This window comes from Myxocyprinus asiaticus, chromosome 1 (assembly GCF_019703515.2).
Source record: "Myxocyprinus asiaticus isolate MX2 ecotype Aquarium Trade chromosome 1, UBuf_Myxa_2, whole genome shotgun sequence".
Lineage (NCBI taxonomy): Eukaryota > Metazoa > Chordata > Actinopteri > Cypriniformes > Catostomidae > Myxocyprinus > Myxocyprinus asiaticus.
The window spans coordinates 27,159,028-27,180,450 of record NC_059344.1 but is presented as its reverse complement, the minus strand read 5'-3'; the positions used below and the strand labels follow the sequence as shown (position 1 = coordinate 27,180,450).

Here is a 21,423-nt window from a genome sequence, read left to right as displayed (position 1 = left end):
TGCGCCTTAGAACATCTGTCAACCAATCAGAATCAAGCATTCAACAGACATGTGGTATTAGGAAAATTAAAGCATGAAGAACTCATAATAAAGTAAGAATGTTTTATATTATTTATAATTTTTATATTTGTATGTTTTTACATGTTTAAATTAATAAATGTTTATTACATGTTTATTAGTTAAAATGTTTGAACATTTGGTTGATGTTTGGTATTCTACGCTTTTTGTCATTTTGCACAGTATTATCAATTAAAATGTTGTTTTCGTTGAATAAAATTGTGCCACTTATTGACCAAAATTAATGAATATAACGTGTTAAATAACATTTTGATCAAAGACTAGAAAGCTATGATTTAAACAAAACATACTGTGTAAAATTGAACACTTCAGTCATGTCTCTAAACACATACTCAAATACCTGCCTCTGTGTTTGTTTTCTCCAAGCCCTGTCGGATCCCAGCAGTCGACTCTCTACATCTCCACCCCCTCCAGCTATCGTCGTTCCACTGTTGGAAATGGGCTTCTCGCTCAGACAAATCATGAAAGCTTTGGAAGCGACAGGTACACAAACACCCAGTCTTTTACTGTTGGGAATCATGTTACCCTATCAGTGGTTGAGAGCTTTTCTGTGTTGGTTTGTAGGTGCTTGTGGTGAGGCAGATGCTCAGAACATCACTGTACTTGCGATGTGGATGATTGACCACCCGGGGACGGCAGACTCTGAAGAGTCTTCAGACCCTTGTTCCGGGGCTGCAGGAGGGGGCAAGAGCACAGAGAGGAGCTACCTGCGCTCCCCGGGAGACATCCCCAATGCTGATGCCACAGAGTTGGAGGAGGGATTCAGTGAGAGGTATAATGCGACACCTTTACAATGTATGGCATAATTTGTAAATAACTTAGGTCATTCTTTGGTTTGGTTTTAGACTTTGAGTCTAATCTCTTGTGAAATGAATGCTTTAAACATTGAAAAAACAAAAACAATGCACAACTAGGTTTTTGTGGCCCCTTTACATTACTTTAAAGCTGCCATACGCGATTTTAGACATCAACAGTTTTGCTATCTCAACCACATACACAGACCTCCAATGATGTCTGTCAGGTACATTTCTGGTAGGTACATTTTATGTGTTAATCAAATTAATCTCGTGCAACAACTTTAATCTCTCTCTCCATAGTCCTGAAGGACTTGATCAAGGTTCAGCTTCTGCCTCGGCTGATCCCACTCACAGGGGACGCTCTGCAGCCAGCAGGAAGCACCGCTTTGACCTTGCTGCACGCACTTTACTAGCTCGTGCAGGTACGTGCAGTCACGCATCAAAACACAATAAAAACCCCAAGCTCTCAAAAGTCCTCAAGCATTACTAAAAAAAACAATTTTTCATGTAGCTGGATTGTACCGCTCAGTACAGGCACATCGAACTCAAGCCCGTCGAGAAGGCTCTGGGCTGCAGCAGGAGTCTGGGCCTCTGGGAGCGCTGTACGACTTCAATCTGGATGAAGAGCTGGAACTGGAGCTGGATCAGGAGGCCATGGAGGCCATGTTCACCCAGGAGCTGGCATCCGACTCCGACATTCTGGGAATGTGGATCCCAGAGGTATTGGACTGGCCAACATGGGTGTGTGTGACAGCAGCCTGGGGCTGCCGCTGCTTTACTACTCACCTTTAACCCCAACTGCACGGCTGTACACACAAACATGCCCCTACACACTCAATCAGAGACGCACTCCAACACACACACGCTTACTTAGCTGTCTAAATCGAGACGTAACATAGACTACTATTGTTTAATTTAAATATAACTACTGTAGACTAACACATGTAGTATTTTTAGAATATTATAAAACAGTATTTGCTTTATTTATTAATCGATTTCCTGTTTAAGATGTCCCTGAATTTCTCCAAAGGGAGGTTTTGTCAGATTTAGCTCACTTTTGGGGACAATTTTTATCTCCAAACTTTAGCTAAATACACACGCATACAGCTCTGGAAAAAATTAAGAGACCACTGCAAAATTATCCGTTTCTCTGGATTTAATATTTATAGGTATGTGTTTGAGTAAAATGAACATTTTTGTTTTATTCTATAAAGTACTGACAACATTTCTCCCAAATTCCAAATAAAAATATTGTCATTTAGAGCATTTATTTACAGAAAATGACAGCTGGTCAAAATAATAAAAAAGATGCAGTGTTTTCAGACCTAGAATAATGCAAAGGAAACAAGTACTAATGTTTTAACTTGGGAAGAGTTCAGAAATCAATATTTGGTGGAATAACCCTGATTTGCAATCACAGCTTTCGTGCATCTTGGTATGCTCTCTAACAGTCTTTCATACTGCTGTTGGGTGACTTTATGCCACTCCTGACACAAAAATTAAAGCAGCTCTGCTTTGTTTGATGGCTTGTGGCCATCCATCTTCCTCTTGATGACATTCCAGAGGTTTTCAATGGGATTCAGGTCTGGAGATTGGGCTGGCCATGACAGGGTCTTGATCCGGTGGTCCTCCATCCACACCTTGATTGACCTGGCTCATCACCAATCCTCCACCAAATTTCACAGTGGGTGTGAGACACTGTGGCTTGAAGGCCTCTCCAGGTGTCCATCTAACCGTTAGATGACCAGGTAGAGGATCAGTGATGATCTGGGAGTGCTTCAGCAAGGCTGGAATTGGGCAGATTAGTCTTTGTGAAACATGTATCAAGCTTCCTTCTGCTCTGACAATGTTCCCCAACTCTGAGGATTGTTTTTTCCAGCAGGACAATGCTCCATGCCACACAGCCAAATCAAATATTTTTATTTGGAATTTGGGAGAAATGTTGTCAGAGAAAATGTTAACTTTTTTTTCCAGAGCTGTATATTCTCACATGCATGTACTGTATTTGTGATCGCTTTTGTCCTCATGTTACCAGCATTCAAAGAAAACAATCAAACTTCTGCAGAAAGCACAGCCGCTCACTCACACACACTAATACTGGTGCATGCTGACACTTTTAAGGAAGCAGCATACGTTTATAATGGGATAAGAGGTCGACCGATAGTGGATTTTGCCAAAACCAATAAATAAGGTGGTGGGAAAGGCCGATAACCGATTAATTGGCCGATTAGTTTTTAAAAACTATTTATATAATGTCAAAAAAAAATTTACTATGGCAGGCACAGAAAAAGATTTGGTGTATAACGTGGGACTTTTAAGTATAAACAAGCCCAAAACACACCGGGGTACAGATTTTTGCCGATAACCGATAGTTCCAAAAAGCAACTATCTGCACCAGTCAATCGGTAAAACCGAGATATCAGTCTACCTCTAACTGGGATGCTTCTTCACTGATCTATGTTCTACTGTTCGACTTTAACATTAAAATTTGTGTTGCGCAAAAGCCTGTAATCATTGTGTTTGTGTGCTCAGTGTATTCTTGTGTGCTATTGTGAAACAAATCAAAACCTTGTCCACCATCTAACCTCAGTTGTTTGGCCTTGTCTTGTCTGCCTGCGTGTGTGTTAGCACGTGTGTGAGTCGGAGGACCGTGATGAGGTGGTTGTGTGTGAGCTGTGCGGGGTGAGTGTGTCCAGCTTTAACCAGCACATGAAGAAGAGCCACCCGGGCTGTGGTCGGAGTGCCAATCGCCAGGGTTACCGCAGTAATGGATCCTATGTGGACGGCTGGTTTGGAGGAGAGTGTGGAAGTGGGAATCCCTATTACCTGCTCTGTGGCAGTTGCAGAGAGAAATACCTCAACATGAAGAGCAAGAACAAAGGACCACTGCCAGAGAGGTGAGCTTGTAAGAGAGAGCAATCACATGCGTGTCTTTCAATACAAGACATGAATCTGTGATAAACATGTAATGTTTTTCACTGATCTCTGTTGTTCAGGTATAAAGGTCAAGCTCCAGACCTGTTGGGAAAGCAAGACAGTGTGTATGAAGGTATTTAAAATAAAAGATCATGCACACCATACACACAAAAAAACATGCAAGAACAAGTGCTTGTCAGGTTCCCATAACTTTTGGTGAAGAGGAGTGAGAACCCTGTTTGTATATGTGCATTTGGGTCAGTGTGTCTGAACTCATGCTCTTTTGTTCTGCAGAGGACTGGGACATGTTGGATGTAGATGATGCAGAGCGTCTGACAGGTGAGGAGGAGTTTGAGATGCTCTCTGCTCCACTGGGTCTCAGTGAACGCAGACCCGTCCCGGAGGCCGTCCATTTTCCAGACACCGACCCCCTTGGAGCATCTGTTGCCATGGTCACAGCCACCAACAGCATGGAGGAAACTCTTTTGCAGATAGGTACGATAATAACACCCTACTGCTGTGATTATGTGAGTGCATTAAATTGCAATGCATTGTTGCAAATGCACCAATGTATTTCAGAGTGAAGCAGAATATTCAGCAGAAAATAATGTAGAGTAGGACTTCATTTTATCATCTTTGGATTGTAAAATGTGAAGGCTATAAAAGGTTTTCTTCAGAACAGTGTGAATTGATGAATCATGCACAATAAGACCAGAGACATTTTTTTAAGACCGTAAAAAGGGAAAAAGCGAATTTTGATTTCTGTTGCCTTTTCAATTACCCTGCCTGTGCAGTATGTATCAGACCTTATTCACTAAACAAGAACAGAAAACAAATCTATGTAAATCGTATGTAAAACCATTCTCACACAAGTTGTTGCATTCAAGTCAGTTGGGCATTTTACCTAAATATTGATACGTGAACAAGTTACACAGAGATTCATTTTGAGCAGGTTTTAAGAAAAGGCCCATTGTCTAGTAAGTGTGTATGTGTGTCTCTATGGATTTCAGTGTAATGCATGCTCTGTCTACAGGTTGCCAGAGTTCAGTTGATAAGAGCTCATCAGGTCGATTGTCTCTGGGGGAGCAGGCGGCAGGTCTGCAGACATCTGCTGATCGCCTGGTAGCTCTGAAGAGAGTCACTGCAGCTGCACAAGTCCTGTTGGCCAGAACGATGGTCATGAGAGCACTGTCCCTGCTCTCAGTAAGGTTGGTGTGTTTTTTTTTTTATGTGTTAAAGGATTGGTTCACCCAAAAATTTAGATTTACATAAAAAAATTTGTATGACTTTCTTCTGCTGAACACAAAGATTTTTAGAAGAATATTTCAGCTCTATAGGTCCATACATTACAAGTGAATGGGTACCAAAAATTTGAAGCTCCAAAAGCACATAAAGCCAGCATAAAAGTAATCCATATGACTCCAGTGGTTAAATCTATATTTTCTGAAGCGATATAAGTGTGGGTGAGAAACAAATCAATATTTAAGTCATTTTTTACTATAAATCTCCACTTTCACATTCTTCTTTGTTGTTGCCAATTCACATTCTTCGTGCATGTCACAACCTACTGGGGAGGGAGGAGAATTTATAGTAAAAAGGACTTAAATATTGATCAGTTTCTCACCCACACTTATATCGCTTCAGAAAATATAGATTTAACCACTGGAGTCATATGAATTACTTTTATACTGCCTTTATGTGCTTTTGGAGCTTGAAAATGTTAGTACCCATTCACTTGCATTGTATGAACCTGAAATATTCTTTTAACAACTGTTCAGCAGAAGTAAGAAAGCCATACACATCTGGGATGGCATGAGGGTGAGTAAATGATGAGAGAATTTTCTTCATGGGTGAACCGTTCCTTTAAGCAAGCAGTAAGTGTATTAGAATAAACCTTAACAGGGTGACCAGGACCCTGAACTGGATTGTTGTATTAGACTGAAGGGGTTTAGGACTAGCTGAATGAATGAATGAACATTACACTTATATAGACCTTTTCTGACACTATACTCAAAGCGCTTTACATAGTAAACAAGGGACTCTCCTCAACCACCACCAGTGTGCAGCATCCACCTGGATGATGCAACGGCAGCCATAGTGTGCCAGTATGCTCACCAGACACCAGCTATCGGTGGAGAGGAGAGAGTAGAGAGATTATTGTTCATTATCCTGCTCAATACATGGCTACTTACCAAATAACACTGGCAGCCAAAAGTTTGGAATAATGAACAGATTTTGCTCTTATGGGAAGAAATTGGTACTTTTATTCACCAAAGTGGCATTCAACTGATCACAATGTATAGTCAGGACATTAATAACATGAAAAATTACTATTACAATTTGAAAAAAATGTTCAGAACTTCTTGAACTAAAAGAGTTCTCATCAAAAAATCCTCCACTTGCAGCAATGACAGCTTTGCAGATCCTTGTCATTCTAGCTGTCAATTGTCCAGATACTCGGGTGATATTTCACCCCACGCTTTGTGTAGCACTTGCCATAGATGTGACTGTTTTGTCTGGCACTTCTCATGCACCTTACAGTCTAGCTGATCCCACAAAAGCTCAATGGGGTTAAGATCCATAACACTCTTTTCCAATGATCTGTTGTCCAATGTCTGTGTTTCTTTGCCCACTCTAACCTTTTCTTTTTGTTTTTCTGTTTCAAAAGTGGCTTTTTCTTTGCAATTCTTCCCATAAGGCCTGCACCCCCTGAGTCTTCTCTTTACTGTTGTACATGAAACTGGTGTTGAGCGTGTAGAATTCAATGAAGCTGTCAGCTGAGGACATGTGAGGCATTTATTTCTCAAACTAGAGACTCTGATGTACTTATCCTCTTGTTTAGTTGTACATCTGGCCTTCCACATCTCTTTCTGTCCTTGTTAGAGCCAGTTGTGCTTTGTCTTTGAAGACTGTAGTGTACACCTTTGTATGAAATCTTCAGTTCTTTTCTGTTTCAAGCATTGTATTGCCTTCATTCCTCAAAACAATGATTGACTGACGAGTTTCTAGAGAAAGCTGTTTCTTTTTTGTCATTTTTGACCTAATACTGACCTTAAGACATGCCAGTCTATTGCATACTGTGGCAACTCAAAAACAAAGACAATGTCAAGCTTCATTTAATGAACCAAATAGCTTTCAGCAGTGTTTGATATATTGGCAAGTGACCAAATTAGCAATTTAGCATGATTACTCAAGGATAAGATGTTGGAGTGATGGCTGCTGGAAATGGGGCCTGTCTAGATTTGATCAAAAATTACTTTTTTCAAATAGTGATGGTGCTGTTTTTTACATCAGTAATGTCCTGACTATACATAGTTATCAGTTGAATGACACTTTGGTGAATTAAAGTACCAATTTCCTTCCGAAACAGCAAAATCTGTACATTATTCCAAACTTTTGGCCACCAGTGTAAATAAATACATGTGAATAAACTATATAAAGGGAATTACTCATTTGAGTTTAAATGATTTCATTATGTGAGAGGGAAGAGACAGTGGAGTGATACGTGAAACATAAGGCTAGCACAGTTTTGTAGGAAAATAGATGCCAATTATAAAAAAATATTTGACTGTAGAATGTTATTATTGTCCAATCAGAATCAAGTAATCTATAGAGCTATGTAATAAATATATACAGTATATTAAGGCAGAGTTTCTCTGTAGATGGTCATTTTTGTCTGCTCCTTAGTGGTTCAAGTTGCAGTCTGGCTGCAGGATTGGAGTCTCTAGGCTTAACAGACATCAGGACTCTGGTACGTCTGATGTGTTTGGCTGCGGCAGGTAGAGCTGGACTGTCTACAGGTCTTGCATTAGGCCCTGGATCCTCTGAACGCCCACGAGGAGCAAACAAACCCACCAAACCCATCTCTTGTTTGGCATACCTCAGCACTGCCGTGGGCTGCCTGGCATCAAATAGCCCCAGTGCTGCCAAACTGCTGGTTCAACTGTGCACTCAGGTAGCCAAATGACCTCCTAAATATCTAGTGTGTAGATTTTCCATAAACAGACAATGACTGTAGACAATCACTGTAACTAATATTTTTGTGGATATCTAGATATTTGCACATCTATAAGTGTAAAGCAGGTGTTACATATTTTTGTCTCACTCATCTTGTCATGCCATTCCTCACTTTCTTTCCCTCTGTGTAGAATCTGATATCAGCTGCCACTGGGATGAATCTGACCACAGTGGATGATCCTATCCAGAGGAAATTCCTGCCCAGTTTCCTGAGGGGTGTGGCAGAAGAGAACAAGCTGGTGACATCACCCAATTTTGTGGTGACCCAGGCACTGGTGGCCCTCCTTGCCGATAAAGGTGCCAGGCTTCGACACGGCTACGACAAGGCCGAACTGGAAAAGAGAGGTCAGTCAACATCTAGCAAGCCACTTTAGAATGCCTGCTACATTATGCACTTACTTATTTGTGTTTTTTTCAGTCGCCTTTTATCATTTAATTTTGTTTGGTTAATCTCATATTTCATTTGTTTTGGCAGCAGAGGGGTTGTTAGAGTTATTGCAGTCCAAAACTTCAGCGTCTTTGCCTATCATTACCTACCATTTTAATTTCTCATGTTTTTTTTTCTTTTCTCATGTTTTGCATGTGTGTGTGTATTCGTCTGTGTGCACGTGTGTGTATGTATGTTTATGTGTTTTCTCTTTCGCGGCCTGGCTTTGCTACGTTCGATCTTCACAGGGTTAATATCGCCTCTCTATGCCCACCTCTCCTGTGCCCCCCTTGCTGTAGGCCCATTGGAGCTGGCAAATGCTCTGGCGGCGTGCTGCCTCTCATCTCGACTCTCGTCGCAGCACCGCCAATGGGCCGCGCAGCAGCTGGTGCGCACTCTGGCCGCTCATGACCGAGACAACCAGAGCCGGCCACAGACCTTTGCAGACGTGGCAGGAGACCTGCGGAAGTGGTCCACTTTCAGACTTGAGGCTCATCAGAGTCGGGTATGATTCCTCCAGCCTACTGAATCAAGAGTCATTCTATGTGTTTGTTTTACACACATGCTGTACACATTTACGTTTGTCAATTTCAATAATGTCCTGATATGTTAAGTAACTTTTACTATATGATCATAATGCTAGGCAAGCACATCACGGATAAATGCCCCTTTTCAGTGGAATTTAGTGTCGGATTTGGCTGTTGGAATAGATTAAGTATTTTAAACTGGACGCATAAACACACAATGTTTTTTGACTGTTTTCTGAGGGTTTCTTTTTCGACTAGTTGACTCCAAAATTGACATTTAAATGTCAGTGAAATTAGTCATTTTGCAAATCTCTACATACTGTACATTGTGATCGGTTAACACGAGTATTGCTCGATTCATACAAGCATGAATATAAGCTTCAACAACCCTACCAGACAACATATCCAAGCATTATAGCAAGTAAAGAACTTCGCCAAACAATTAACAGATAAACATCCATTCAGAGTGCAGCGATGCTGTCCTGAACTGTGTGACTGACTGACTGAACAGTGTAGTAGTTTCCCCAGCCGGAACACCTGACAGTAGGTACTCCTTTTCTGTGTTGTATAGTGCAGCTTTGTCAAAAGTGTACGCTGCCAAAAAAAATTTATTAAATTCTTTGTCACCTTTGCGCAATATTAATCTTAAAAAAAAAAAAGCAGGTCGTTCAGGTTCAGAGGTTAGTGATGAATGATAAAGTGATTATTGTGTCAAAAAGCATTATGGTTATTGGAAACTTCAACTTAAAAATAATCATTACAAAAAAACAATATAAGTAAATCTCTAGCTTTGATGCTAAATCATTTGGTCTCTTGCAGGTGATCACATGCGGGTGGTGTAGTAAAAAAGGCCTCCTGGCCACCAGTGGGAATGACGGAACAGTCCGTGTTTGGAACGTCAGCAAAAACCAGTACACTCTGCAGCAGACATGTGTCTTTAACAAAGCGTGAGTTTTTCTCTTTCTCCTGCTTTGATTTATTTCTGCATTTAAGCCTGTTCTTTAACCACTAAAGCTGCTGCCTGTAAGGTCACATTTCTGGTCTTATGTGTTGTCAGAGATGACACCTCAGAGGAGTGTATGAGTAATCTGGGCTCACCAGGTGATCCGAGCCTGGCTCCAGTGGCCTGGAGTGTCAGTGGGAAGTACTTAGCTGCTGCCATGGAGAAAAAAGTGAACATCTGGCAAGTCAGTGGTGAGTTACCAGGATAATGCTAATAATATTATTTAATGATTAAGTCAGTGTACATAGTTATGGTGCAATGGCGAATATGAAGCATGCTTAGAAAATATATGTTGTGTGTTTGTGCACAAGGTGGGAAGGCCTCTTTTGACCTGCAACCCCACTGGGTGTCGTCGTTAGCTTGGCCGGAAGAGGAGACGGGGTCTCTGTGGGGCGGGGAGCCTCGAGAGCTGCTATTGGTGGGTCGCATGGATGGAACACTGGGCCTTCTTGAGGTTCTGGATGATTCTGACATGCAGAGAACTGAACTTCAACACTGCTACAGGAAAGACGGTACTGACATTTTAAACCTCCACACAAATTCATGCTAATGGCCTCTGTTATGTTATTCAAGAAAGATGTGTTAGTGAATGAGACCTCGTTTACACCTGATATTAAGATGGGTTTCGAGTGATCCAATCACATGTGGTCAGCGTTAAATACAGTTGTAAACGGGGGTCTAAAGCATTGTGTTATGTTAACTGGATAACAAAAAATACATACAGAGGTAGTAAAAAACACATCTGACCACATTGCATTTGAGGTGAAAACGCTAGTCCGTCCTGATGCGTCCCGGACAGCAGCGAAGTGCCACTCCTCACCTGCCAGTCAACTGCTGCGCTAAAACAAGAGTTTATATTTTGCCGTTTAAGTATGGCTTTAAAAGGAAATGGCCATCCAGTCTGGAAACGTGAAAAAGCACGTACAGAAAAAGTTCCATGAAGTTCTCATGCAGAATATGTGTGTCTGATAGCAACATAAAGTGACAAAGATGACAAGCACGCATCTGAAGCTCCAGTTAAAGGAATATTCCTGGTTCAATCCAAGTTAAGCTCAATCAACAGCATTTGTGGCATAATGTTGATAGCCACAAAAAATTTTCGACTCGTTCCTCCTTTTCTTAAAAAAAAAAAAAAGCTAAAGTCTGGGTTGCACTGAGGCACTTACAATGGAAGTGAATGGGGGTCAAGTTTTGAACATTAAAACACTCACTGTTTTGAAATTTTAGCCACAAGACATAAAGGATACAGTATGTGTGTAAACATGATTTTAGTGTGATTAAATCGCTTGCTAACCTTTTCAATCAATGATATAGCCAGTGTTATAACTTCCTTGCCATGACGATGTAACGTCAACAAACCCGAAAATGCTTGTAAAAATTACAATTTAAACAATTTTACAGTTCAAATAATACAAGAGTTTTAACAGAAGAATTGATGTAAGTGCTTTTATAAAATTACAAGCTTCATATTTCTGCCTTTTTAAACCCTCCAAAAATTGTCCCCATTCACTTTCATTGTAAGTACCTCACTGTAACCTCGAGGAGGGACGAGTCTAATTTTTGTGGTAATAAATATTATGTCACAAATGCTGTCAATTGAGCTTAACATTCCTTTAACACTGGTACTCCACAAAAATAACAGAATATTCTGTTCGAAATGTTGCGTTTGTGCTTGGATTAAAATTCAGCCGCATCTAGGAGAAACAGTGTGCCTTTTTTTTTTTTTTTTGCAGTTTATTATCATACAGCAACACACTGATATGGTGATTGATGTTGTCATGAAATCAGAGGCCCTCCCCTTGAAGTCTGAACACAAGTGGTTAAACTGGGTCTGAGACTGCTTTAAGAAACTTTTTCGCTTTGTCACCTTTGTCTGTTGCTGCTCTCAACAGTGGCTGTGATTCAAATTGCATGGTACAGTGAGGACCACCCCTTTGCTGTTGGATATGCTGACGGAAGGCTTCTGATTGGCTCTAAAGAGCCTTTAGAAAAAGGATCTGTGGTGGTTATTGATGCCCACAAGGTCAGAGTCATCATGATTCGTGATATAAACTGACACACATATAAACTTCTGCATGACCATACTTTCACACATTAAGGCACATAATCCATGTGAAGAACTACTTTAACGTGCTTTCATTGATCCACTGAGTGTCAATTCTTTGTTTTTTCCTGTAGGAAAGCATAACTTCATTGCGCTGGGCTCCAGGTGGGCAAGTGCTGTTAAGCTGTGCCAAAGAGGAGATTGTGCGACTATGGACAGGACTGGGGACAGAGTTAGGCCAAAGTTGGATGTGTCTGCAGAGTATCACCCACCCTGCTTTTGTTAATGCTGTTGCCTGGTGCAACCTGCCTGGTCAAGGACCCAAACCTCTCAACATGTTTGCCACGTATGTATACAAACAATAACACATGAGAAAATGCCACGATGCAATATTGCTTTATTGTCTAGACATTTTGTGTCTTGCAGATGTTGTCAGAATGGTCTGGTATCTGTGTGGATGGTACCACAGGACCCCTCATCATACTCCCAGTCCAGCACTGCCTGCCCTGATGCATGGTGGGAATCAGAATCCAAGTCAAAACTGATGGTAAATCCAATTTCTCTGCATTTAAATACCTCTGAATTCATTTTGAATTATCCTGGGTTAGCTGTGCTTCTCAGCCATTTCAAGACTATTGGGTCAACTAAGTTTTTATCATGTGTCTTCTCTGGTCTCTCTCCAGGTGGACCCACAGCGGTGTGAAGGAGCAATGTGTGTGCTCCAGCTGCGGGGTCATATGACTCCTGTTCGGACAGTAGCTTTTAGTCCAGATGGGTTGGCTCTGGTGTCTGGGGGTGTTGGCGGACTTTTGAACATCTGGTCTTTGCGGGTCAGTGTCTGTCACAGACATGCACACACTTTATAAACATATACAGGCTAACTCACAATCCAGCCCACTGTGTGTAAAGAATCAACAGTGTTTTCATGAAGATAAATGTGTTTTGTTTATGGATGTAGGATGGATCAGTGCTGCAAACAGTAGTTGCTGGATCAGGAGCTATTCACAACACTGTTTGGATTCCTGACGTGGGTGTGGCAGTCTGCTCCAACCGCTCAAAGGTAAACTAATCCTAAATGTTTCAATATCAGTTCATTTTTCTTTTGTTTTAATAAGGATTTTCTTGCAAATATCTAGAAGAGATGTCTGTATTTTTTCTGTAGGATGTGCTGGTTGTTAATTGCTCAACGGAGTTCATGGCAACCAGTCATGTGTTAGCAACCTGCCGAACAGCGCTGAAGAAACAGGGTGTTATGGGACTGAACATGGCACCATGCATGAGGGCTTTCCTGGAGAGACTTCCCATCATGCTTCAGGAGCAGTATGTATATGAGAAGGTACACACTTTTATGCACACACAACTCTTAAGGTTAGATTACACTACTCGACTTATAAATCTGAACAGGTTAAAAAAATACTAGGTGTCTCACACTTACTGACTGTGTAAATGGATACAGAAAACACTGGGCATCACACACCAAACGACTGAGGATCAAACACTACCCAACTATCAACCAACTCGCATGGAAATACATGACCTCCCATTAAACTCTTATTGTTGACTCAGGCTGAATTAACTTTCTCCATTGCAGAGTTCTGAGTTTTGTGGCCCCACTTGCTTGATTTCAGTTAACTGGTCACCATATAACAGATTTGAGTTGTGGAATATCATACACTACTAGATTTCCTCTATAGTTGGCTCAAAATTTTCCTACTATGGTCGGTTCTAAAATTTCAAATGCATTTGATATACTCCGACTAGATGGAATTATAATTTGAGGGTAAAAAATCTGAGTCTGTACCCATTATATAATATGCAGTATTATTTGGCAAAATCTGTTAACTTCAACTGGCTCAATGTCTTCAGACTGGAGCCAACAAGCGCCGATACGGCCGGATTGCAAATCGGGGATAAAATCGTGTTAAGAATAGTTAACCCAAAAAATTATAATTGGCTCCTCATTTACTCACCCTGATGTCGTCTCAAACTCATATGACTTTCTTCTGCAAAATGCAAATGAAGATATTTTAATGGAGATAAGATGTCAGTTTGTCCATACAATGCAAGTGAATGGTTACCAAATTATCAAGCTCCAAAAAGGATATAAAGGCAGCATAAACTATAAGACTACAGTGGTTTATTCAGTGTCTTCTGAAATGATCCAATCGATTTTGGGTGAGAACAGAACAAAATGTAACTACTTTTTCACAATAAATCTTGACATCAGCAGTCTCTTTGGCGATCAGGATTTCAAGATTGATTACACCTAGCGCCATATAGCGCTCTGCAATGTAAACTTTAAAGGAATGTTCTGGGTTCAATACAAGTTAAGCTCAGTCGACACCATTTGTGGTATGTTGATTACCACAAAAAATTACTTCGACTCATTCCTCCTTTTCTTTAAAAAAGCAAAAATCGAGATTACAGTGAGGCACTTACAATGGAAGTAAATGTGGCTAATTTTTTGAGGGTTTAAAAGCAGAAATGTGAAGCTTATAATTTTATAAAAGCACTTGCATTAATTCTTCTGATAAAACTTGTGTATTATTTGAGCTGTAAAATTGTTTAAATGGTCATTTTTACTGCCATTTTGGGGTTTTAGGGTTTGTTGACATTGCATCGTCATGGTAACGAAGTTGTAAAATTGGCTATAACTTTACAGGTGCATCTCAATAAATTAGAATGTCGTGGAAAAGTTCATTTATTTCAGTAATTCAACTCAAATTGTGAAACTCGTGTATTAAATAAATTCAATGCACACAGACTGAAGTAGTTTAAGTCTTTGGTTCTTTTAACTGTGATGATTTTGGCTCACATTTAACAAAAACCCACCAATTCACTATCTCAACAAATTAGAATACATCATAAGACCAATAAAAAAAACATTTTTAGTGAATTGTTGGCCTTCTGGAAAGTATGTTCATTTACTGTATATGTACTCAATACTTGGTAGGGGCTCCTTTTGCTTTAATTACTGCCTCAATTCGGCGTGGCATGGAGGTGATCAGTTTGTGGCACTGCTGAGGTGGTATGGAAGCCCAGGTTTCTTTGACAGTGGCCTTCAGCTCATCTGCATTTTTTGGTCTCTTGTTTCTCATTTTCCTCTTGACAATACCCCATAGATTCTCTATGGGGTTCAGGTCTGGTGAGTTTGCTGGCCAGTCAAGCACACCAACACCATGGTCATTTAACCAACTTTTGGTGCTTTTGGCAGTGTGGGCAGGTGCCAAATCCTGCTGGAAAATGAAATCAGCATCTTTAAAAAGCTGGTCAGCAGAAGGAAGCATGAAGTGCTCCAAAATTTCTTGGTAAACGGGTGCAGTGACTTTGGTTTTCAAAAAACACAATGGACCAACACCAGCAGATGACATTGCACCCCAAATCATCACAGACTGTGGAAACTTAACACCGGACTTCAAGCAACTTGGGCTATGAGCTTCTCCACCCTTCCTCCAGACTCTAGGACCTTGGTTTCCAAATGAAATACAAAACTTGCTCTCATCTGAAAAGAGGACTTTGGACCACTGGGCAACAGTCCAGTTCTTCTTCTCCTTAGCCCAGGTAAGACGCCTCTGACGTTGTCTGTGGTTCAGGAGTGGCTTAACAAGAGGAATACGACAACTGTAGCCAAATTCCTTGACACGTCTGTGTGTGGTGGCTCTTGATGCCTTGACCCCAGCCTCAGTCCATTCCTTGTGAAGTTCACCCAAATTCTTGAATCGATTTTGCTGGACAATCATAAGGCTGCAGTTCTCTCGGTTGGTTGTGCATCTTTTTCTTCAACACTTTTTCCTTCCACTCAACTTTCTGTTAACATGCTTGGATACAGCACTCTGTGAACAGCCAGCTTCTTTGGCAATGAATGTTTGTGGCTTACCCTCCTTGTGAAGGGTGTCAATGATTGTCTTCTGGATAACTGTCAGATCAGCAGTCTTCCCCATGATTGTGTAGCCTAGTGAACCAAACTGAGAGACCATTTTGAAGGCTCAGGAAACCTTTGCAGGTGTTTTGAGTTGATTAGCTGATTGGCATGTCACCATATTCTAATTTTTTGAGATAGTGAATTGGTGAGTTTTTGTTAAATGTGAGCCAAAATCATCACAATTAAAAGAACCAAAGACTTAAACTACTTCAGTCTGTGTGCATTGAATTTATTTAATACACGAGTTTCACAATTTGAGTTGAATTACTGAAATAAATGAACTTTTCCACGACATTCTAATTTATTGAGATGCACCTGTATATAGAAAAGGTTAGTGAGTGATTTAATCACACTAAAATCATGTTAACACATTGTTTGTCTTGTGTCTGTACTTTTAAAATAGTATTTTAACGTTCAAAAATTGGCCCCCAACTTCCATTGTAAGTGCCTCACTGTAACCTCGATTTTTGCTTTTTTTAAAGAAAAGGAGGAACGAGTCAAAGTAATTTTCTGTGGTAATTAACATTATGCTACATATGCTGTCGACTGAGCTTAACTTGTGTTGAACCCGGAACGTTCCTTTTAAGTTTTCTGTTTAGCAAATACTACATACATGTAAAACAATTTCAAAGGAGATGGTGGTGTCAAACTTTTTTTGGGGGGGAGGGGGGGCGCTTATTCTTATGGGTCATTGACAAATAAGGTTGTCTGAGGAGTTAAAAATAAGAAATCTTTATAAAAAAATCTAGTTTAAATTAAAACACTTGTGTCAAGTTCTTAGAAATGTAATCTTTGTGTTCAGTCTGGTCTCATTTAGTTTGAAAAAACCTTTACAGCATTTTCTATAAAAAAATAATAATAATAATTTTAAAAATGTCATGTGGTCTAACCAAAGGGTAAAAGGTAATGTAATACTTTCTTTGCACCTTGAATGCATGAGAGGATAAACAACTTAATCTTTAATTTACAAAAAGTTTTGAAACACATTTTTGTAGGAAAAATATATTTTTTTTATATACATTTTTTTTTTTTTTTTTTTGGTCAAAAATATCACTACATTTTCTCAGGGTTACACCACATGACCAGAACAAAATGTGCCTTTTCATAAAAATAAAAAAACTTCACGCTGTCTTGAGGGTCTCAAGGTGTCCACTCAAACAACACTACATTTGTTGGTTACACTACATGACTTTGATTTTGTGGCAAAAGCGTTTTTTTAAATGAATCATATTTTAAAACAATTGTTTCACTGCTTATTTTTTTTTAAAGAAATAACAATAAAAGATTATTTATTATTTCAAAAATTTCAGCTTTTAATGAACCTTTTTTCTGTTTCTGGACACCACATGACATTTTACTTTAAACCTCAGAAAAAATATCAGCATGACTTCAAATGCAAAAATTTTAAATATGCTCAAGAGGAGTATTCAAGTAAACATTTAGTGTGAATTTATTTTTAGTTTAATAGATCTGGAGGAGAAAAAAAAAAAAAGAGCGTCACATCATTGACCCTTAAACATGGTCATAATATTTATTACCCTAATTATATTACCATAATATAATACTGTTACCCTCTGTTATTGTATTTTATGATTAATTTTGTGAATAAAATCCATGTCATGATCATGAAAGAAACAGACACACACACATTTGTTTCTACTCCAATAACCGAACTATAAGGGAAGTTTGGGCTGTTTATTTGAAGGATGCTTAAACAGTGGTGCAAAAAGTTGTTCTACACACAAGTGTTTTGTGGGCAAAACCCTGAAAATTGTTTAAATTAAAAACATGTACTTGTTAACTGTACATTTGTCATAGCAATATCTTATCTTCTGTTCTCTTTTTTTAAAGAATGACTAACTTTTTGCCATTTCTGCAAGTCCGCGAAACTTTTGAAAACTTGCATTACCTTCAGTGGCGTAAGTTTCATGTGAACACTGAGAAAGACAAGTCAGCCCATCGTTGCTAAACTCCGACATACCTGTTTGCCAGTGTTTTCAGAAAACCGGTGCCTTTTTGCTGTGAATAGAGAGCTTGCGTGCTCATGGTTGCCAGATTGTGTGACTAAAGTGTCACACTGGCAGAATATTTCCAAACTGTGTAAGTGTAAAGATCTGATTGGGGTATTTAACCTCTTGAAATCTGGCAACCCCAAACATGTCAGTCTAATTCTAAGTCTGTTATTTATCAAACGTAGAGAATTAAATATTTTACTTGCATGATTAGTTCTATGTAATACATGACACAGTTGATCTAAAGGGAATGGTAACGGTGATTTTACAAAGAGGATGGTATTTGGTATTTCTTGCACCATGGGGATGGCATCCCCTCGCATCCCCCCTCAACAAGAGCCCTGACTATATAGGAGCATGTTGATGTGTACTGAGGTAATTTTCCAATTTCTTTAACTGTGTTTCAGCCTCACGTGGTTTGCGGAGAGCAGCTCATCCACAGTCCTTACATGCAGTGTCTTGCATCTTTGGCGGTGGGTCTGCAGCTGGATGCTCTGCTGTGTCACCCTCCTGTCCCACCTCACCTGGCCCACTGCCCACCTGAGCCTGGCTCCTCCTCTTCCCCCTCCCCCAGCTCCTGGGCCAGCAGTGAGTGGGCGTGGCTCCACTGCTTCACCACCACTGTCAAAACAGCCGAGGCTCTCGCACGAGGGCATACCTTCCCCGAGTCTTTCATCGTTCCGGACCTGGAGCCCGTAGCCAAGGACAAACTGGCACTGATTATGGTGAGGGAGAGAAACTGAGATTTGTTAGGGACAAAATGACAGGTTTAAAAATACTGTGACCACCATAACCATGTATATCTGATGCTTACATGTAACAGAGTGTCCTGTTTGTTTTTGTGGTAAACACAGGATAACAGCAAGTGGATGTCTGGGATGGATGAACAGATCATGTCTTGGGCCACATCCAGACCAGAGGTGAGAGCAAAGACTAACATTAGAAAACACATACAAATACATGGTCACTATTCAAACTGCATTATACCCATGAGATATGTTTAACATATTTGAATTATCTTTGTATGTTAAAGGACTGGCACCTAGGAGGGAAGTGTGATGTGTTTTTATGGGGTGCTGGCAGGCACGGGCAGCTCGCTGAGGCCGGACGCAATATTCTGGTGCCAACTCTTGCTCCCTCATTTTCTCAGGCCCAACACGTATGCATCTAAAAAAACACACACACCAATACTTTATTATCCCATGCATTTGCATTTTATGTAATTGATTATTCTTTTTTTTATTGTCAGGTTGATTGTGGGCAGAACTGCACGTTTGTGATCCAGGCAAATGGAACGGTGTCTGCATGTGGAGAGGGCAGTTATGGCCGCCTCGGACAAGGAAATTCAGATGATCTGCATGTCCTCACTGTCATATCTGCTCTGCAAGGCATGCAACAAGTCACACACTTTAACTATAAATGACTTCAAAATTCAAAAAGATTTTCATTATATGCTGAAAGTGTTAACAATGTGGTGTGTGTGTGTTTTTGTTTTTTTGTAGGATTTGTGGTGACCCAGCTTGTAACATCATGTGGGTCTGATGGCCATTCGATGGCTCTGACTGAAAGTGGAGAGGTGTTCAGCTGGGGAGATGGAGATTATGGAAAACTGGGACACGGCAACAGTGACCGACAACGCAGACCACGGCAGATAGAGGCATTGCAGGGGGAGGAGGTGGTGCAGGTCAGAAGCACACTCCTTTAACATATTCTCTTTAATGCTTATTCTTCCACTTCTCATACACCTAAAAATGGGTCTGTAGGTAGGGCTGTGGACTGCAGGAAAAAACAATGCCAAATACAAACAATAAAAAGCACAACCATATAATCACATATTTAGAGTGGCAAAACAAATAGGCCTATTTTCTTGTAAAGGAAGGAGAAAACACTTTCAACATCTTTTGTTTTTGGTGTCAAAGGCTGTGTGTATAATCAACTCCTTTGTCACTAATTCATTGTTCACATATGACTAATACTACTAATAAAGTATTTAGCCCAGTGTTTGTTCCATGTATTAGGCTGAATATGCATAAACAACAGCAAAAGTGTGATTTAACAGCTTATGTCTGTTAACAAGTTTTCACCTTGTTAGGCTTATGCAGTTCATGGTAATTGGAATAAATTCCACTTCTTGTCCAATTTACAGTCTGGATCCTGAAGCAAAGTGACTGATCTAAGGTGTGTGTGTGATAATGTTTGTCAAATGGTGTATAATTGTGTGCAGATGTCATGTGGCTTTAAGCACTCAGCGGTGGTGACTGCAGATGGAAAGCTCTTCTCCTTTGGTAATGGAGACTATGGCAGACTGGGGCTTGGAAACACCTCTAACAAAAAGCTGCCAGAGAGAGTCAGTGCTCTTGAGGGTCACCATGTTGGCCAGGTAAAACAGAATACAGTCACACTTCACAAATATACATGTACACATATACATGAATCCAATGTTTATGTTCAGTTTAACATGTCTGTGTATGTATGTTTGTAGGTTGCATGTGGGCTGAATCACACTCTGGCAGTATCGTCCGATGGAATGACGGTTTGGGCATTTGGAGATGGAGACTATGGCAAACTGGGACTGGGAAACTCTACAGCCAAATCATCTCCACAGGTACAAGAACTGGGACATCTCTGTGAGGACACACTGTAGCGCAAGATACATAATACTTCAAGATCACATGCAATGGCTTGATAAGCACATTTTTCTTTCCTGTGTTGATGTATTTCCTATTAAAACAGCATGCGGGGGAGGGAAATATCAAAGGACTTATCCTTTTTCTTTTTTTTTTTTTTTTTAAATAACCATTAGTCTTTAGTTTGTCATATTCATGAACATGATTTATTACATGCTATTGCTAGTCAGAGGCAGGTCTTATTAGGGAGAGGAACATTCTCATTCTGAATACAGCATTTGTTTGCACAAAATTTTTGTCTTCAGTGTGAGTCATCAGTATTTTTGGTTAGTTTTCCCAGAAGAGAAAGACTGTAATTTTTTAACATCTACAGTACTGTGCAAAGGTCTTAGGCACAAAAGATTTTTCACATAAACATTTGTCTTACTATGGTTATTTCATATCTTCTGCTTTAGTGTGTCAATAGGAAATAGCAATTTAAGATTCACAAGCATACCGTTTTGCAAATAGAAACAAATCTCAACATTGAGTCAATTTGGAAATACTTGAAGAAACGGAAGCAACTGAGATGGCTAAAATAGATGGAAGAACTGTGGCAAGTTCTCCAAGAAGCAACCAAGAACAACCAAGATCTTCACATCAGATACTGATTTATTTTTATTTATTTTATTTTTTTACTGCACTTTGTATGAAGTTAATTGATAAAAATTATTAATTGCATTATTTTTGAAAATATCCTCACTATACAACATTTTTCATAACTGCCTAAAACCTTTGCACAGTATCTGCTACAAGTTTATTTTGTCAACTTTTAGAAGTACACTGGCCATATTAATGACCTCAAAGTTAACACATGGACTGAAAGCCACAAAAGTCCAATTACATCATAACACACTCAACAAAACCACTCTTGATCTTTGCAAAAAGTATTTGTGTGCTTGTTGGTGGAATGACCTTCCCAACTCCATCCGTGAAGCTGACTCACTTTCTGTCTTCAAAAAATGGCTAAAAACACATCTTTTCCATGAGCAATTAACCAGTCATTAAAAAATA

General features: G+C 39.9%; 1 protein-coding gene across 9 annotated transcripts in view; it reads left to right on the top strand.

The window, feature by feature from the left end:
• Positions 1-21,423, top strand: part of LOC127456337 (probable E3 ubiquitin-protein ligase HERC1) — a 67,678-nt gene that overhangs the window by 37,857 nt on the left and 8,398 nt on the right. For 6 of the 9 annotated variants that reach the window (XM_051725081.1, XM_051725221.1, XM_051725136.1 and 3 more), the window contains exons 41-67: positions 445-561; positions 643-850; positions 1,176-1,297; positions 1,387-1,616; positions 3,504-3,772; positions 3,872-3,924; positions 4,086-4,286; positions 4,825-4,999; positions 7,479-7,746; positions 7,940-8,153; positions 8,484-8,740; positions 9,582-9,709; positions 9,820-9,956; positions 10,077-10,277; positions 11,658-11,788; positions 11,944-12,155; positions 12,236-12,356; positions 12,493-12,639; positions 12,768-12,869; positions 12,972-13,145; positions 18,151-18,468; positions 18,598-18,663; positions 18,777-18,902; positions 18,993-19,131; positions 19,246-19,427; positions 19,968-20,123; positions 20,226-20,348. In XM_051725081.1, the coding sequence (XP_051581041.1) occupies positions 445-561; positions 643-850; positions 1,176-1,297; positions 1,387-1,616; positions 3,504-3,772; positions 3,872-3,924; positions 4,086-4,286; positions 4,825-4,999; positions 7,479-7,746; positions 7,940-8,153; positions 8,484-8,740; positions 9,582-9,709; positions 9,820-9,956; positions 10,077-10,277; positions 11,658-11,788; positions 11,944-12,155; positions 12,236-12,356; positions 12,493-12,639; positions 12,768-12,869; positions 12,972-13,145; positions 18,151-18,468; positions 18,598-18,663; positions 18,777-18,902; positions 18,993-19,131; positions 19,246-19,427; positions 19,968-20,123; positions 20,226-20,348 (4,577 nt within the window). The remainder of the gene's footprint in view (positions 1-444; positions 562-642; positions 851-1,175; positions 1,298-1,386; positions 1,617-3,503; positions 3,773-3,871; positions 3,925-4,085; positions 4,287-4,824; positions 5,000-7,478; positions 7,747-7,939; positions 8,154-8,483; positions 8,741-9,581; positions 9,710-9,819; positions 9,957-10,076; positions 10,278-11,657; positions 11,789-11,943; positions 12,156-12,235; positions 12,357-12,492; positions 12,640-12,767; positions 12,870-12,971; positions 13,146-18,150; positions 18,469-18,597; positions 18,664-18,776; positions 18,903-18,992; positions 19,132-19,245; positions 19,428-19,967; positions 20,124-20,225; positions 20,349-21,423) is intronic. The other 3 variants (XM_051644262.1, XM_051725308.1, XM_051724983.1) reach the window with 2 other exon arrangements.